General features: G+C 33.7%; 1 protein-coding gene across 1 annotated transcript in view; it reads left to right on the top strand.

The window, feature by feature from the left end:
- Cdh2 (cadherin 2) overlaps window positions 1-2,844 on the top strand; it is a gene marked incomplete at its 5' end in the record, with an annotated part of 209,462 nt that overhangs the window by 149,134 nt on the left and 57,484 nt on the right. Inside the window, 2 exons of the mRNA XM_048806592.1 lie at window positions 241-467; window positions 2,171-2,317. Of these exons, the coding sequence (XP_048662549.1) occupies window positions 241-467; window positions 2,171-2,317 (374 nt within the window). The remainder of the gene's footprint in view (window positions 1-240; window positions 468-2,170; window positions 2,318-2,844) is intronic.

Genomic DNA, 2,844 nt, shown 5'->3' on the forward strand with positions numbered 1-2,844 from the left:
ATATTTTTTTTTTTTTTTGGAATACTTTCAACCTGCACTTGAGGTTGGTTAAATCTGGGATGCAGAACCTACAGATGTGGAGGACACAACATCATTCTATGAAATGAAAATGCCGCTAATCATGTAAAACTAAAACTTGTGTTTCATGCTACTGCATTTCATCTAACCTAAAATAGATTTAAGTATCAGTTGTCTTTGTATTTGTTGTGTAGTTAGACGTATATTTGCTGTCTTTTACAGTGAAGTTTAGCAACTGCAATGGAAAAAGAAAAGTACAGTACGAAAGCAGCGAGCCTGCAGATTTCAAGGTGGATGAGGATGGCATGGTCTATGCTGTGAGAAGCTTTCCACTCTCTTCTGAGCATGCTAAATTCCTGATATATGCCCAAGACAAGGAGACCCAAGAGAAGTGGCAAGTGGCAGTAAAACTGAGTCTCAAGCCAACCTTAACCGAGGAGTTGGCAAAGGTATAATACTGGAGCTGATGTCTACAAAACAAAAATTAATACAGTAAAAAAAAAAAAAGTGTGTGTGTGTGTACACATATTTCATATCACATGAAATAGATGGCCAATATTTGAATTTTTTTTATCAACTGCAGTTACTTTACCAGTATTTAATCTTTTAAAATACTTAGACAAGTATATTTTAAGTGACCAGAAATTATATTTGAAAGATTTGTTTATACTTTGAGATTATAATTTAATAAAAATTAGAAGTAGTTTGTTTTGTATTTCTTAGAAGCTTTATAAGCTTTTAAATATAACCATAAAATAAACAATTCCTTTACATGTCGTCATCAGTCAAATTTATTAGATGGGAAATACAGATTTATAGTAGTAACAGAAAAGCATTTCTGGCAATGAGTGTTAGGATCTGTTGTGTCCCTTAATAATCAAATTGGGAGTGTGAATTATTTATACTACTGATATGACTTTTAGGAATGATATACTCCCTCTGGTGGAAGCTGCTGTGAGCCCACATAAAATAAACGAGGTACATTTCCAAGAGAGTCCTGTTCAATTCAGTTCAGAAACATTTATTGAGCACTTACTTATTGTATAAGTCACTATATTAAGTACTTTGAACAAGATACAATAAATTCTTTAGTAAAGTTATGATAATATTATTTTCAGACTATTCTAGTTCTTTGATTTAATTCAAAACAGTTACTGAGGGAGGACACCCATACATTCTAAAGTTCATGGTTCGATGAACTGTGACTATTACATTTTTCACATTTATTGTACTGTGAGAGACAAGAATACACACAATCAGTTCTGGTATTTAATCGTAAATGTGATATACTCAACCATAATCAAATGAGAATGAATATATGTAAGAAAAATGTCATTTTTTTCTTGTGCTATTTGTTGAGGTTTTATTATGTGAAATTTTAATTATTCAATTAACTATTAAAGGTAATCATGTTATTTGCGTAATATAAAATAAGAACCTGGTAACTAATGGAGTAAAAAGACACTTTTATTGTTTTTGATGCTCTGTGTCCTAACAAACTAACTTGGGTATTTGCACTGAACAGGAAGGGCTAATGGCTAAAATGTCTACAGATATTGGGAGAAACAGAAGAAAATGTTGACATCTAGCAGAGATTAATACCTAGTGTGCAAAGTGGGTCATTTGCAGCATCCATCATGGCTGACATAGGTTTAGAATAATTACAGCATTAATTCTGTGGGATTTAATAGGGTCATAAATATTTGAGACATTCCTTAGCAGTATGTATTAAACTTCCCTTGGAATTCAAATTATATTTTAGCACATCAAGATCTAAATTTAATGTACAGTAGCACATTACCTGAACTGTGGTTTAAACTAATGAGAAATATATAAAAGGGTACTATTAAATTTTGCTCAGTACTAAGCTGCTATCTAAGATGGTTTATAGAAACTGCAAATAGTTTACACACCTGAGCCCAATAATAAATTGTTCAGAATTCAGCGTTTCAGTGAACAGTACAATTCAGAAATTTTATGCTGTTTGTTTTCTATTATTTTAATAAGGGGAAAAGGAAAGGGCCTCCAGAGTTATTTTCTGTTCATAATAAACCGTGGTTCCTACACTTTCAGGTACCCATTAATATTGATGTTCTTTCAGAAAATGTTTTTCCTAGTACTCAGGAATGTCTTGTTATATTTTAATGCAAAGGAGTCCCATGAAATTGAAGAGATAGTATTCCCAAGACAATCCACCAAACAGAGTGGATACCTACAAAGGCAGAAGAGAGACTGGGTCATCCCTCCCATCAACTTGCCAGAAAATTCCAGAGGACCTTTTCCTCAAGAGCTTGTCAGGGTAAGATGGTACAGTTTTAATTATTCCCATGGCATGTGGTAATTATCTGTTAGAAAAGTTTTTGTGTTTTTTTACAAAGTAAAGTTTATGACATGTATATGGAAAACATTTTTTTTTTCTGTAGATAGGTTTTCTATAACACTGTAGAAACCCATTATTGTTTTCCTTGGTTATCTCTTGCACTGTTTGTAGGCAGCCCCCACTGTGGTCCTGGATGCTATGGATGTAATGCTTGTTCCGTCTGTGAATACTAAGGCTATGTGCATCCCCACCCACTCCTCACCCACTCTCAGTACAGAGCCTTGCTGGGAGCTGGGGAGATCTCTGCCTTCCAAAGACAGCTTTGGGGCCAAGGAAAAAAAAATAAAGGGCAATCACTGCTAAAAGTGCCAGCACCAAGTGCATTTGAAAGTTTTTTAAAAGAAAAAAATGACCTCTGATACCATTATCAGAATCCCTGGGGCAGTGTAAAACCAAAGGCTTTCAAATCTGAAGTTAGTTTGTTTTTTTTTTTTTTTTTTTTTTTT

This window comes from Marmota marmota, unplaced genomic scaffold, assembly GCF_001458135.2.
Source record: "Marmota marmota marmota unplaced genomic scaffold, marMar, whole genome shotgun sequence".
NCBI classification, from domain to species: domain Eukaryota; kingdom Metazoa; phylum Chordata; class Mammalia; order Rodentia; family Sciuridae; genus Marmota; species Marmota marmota.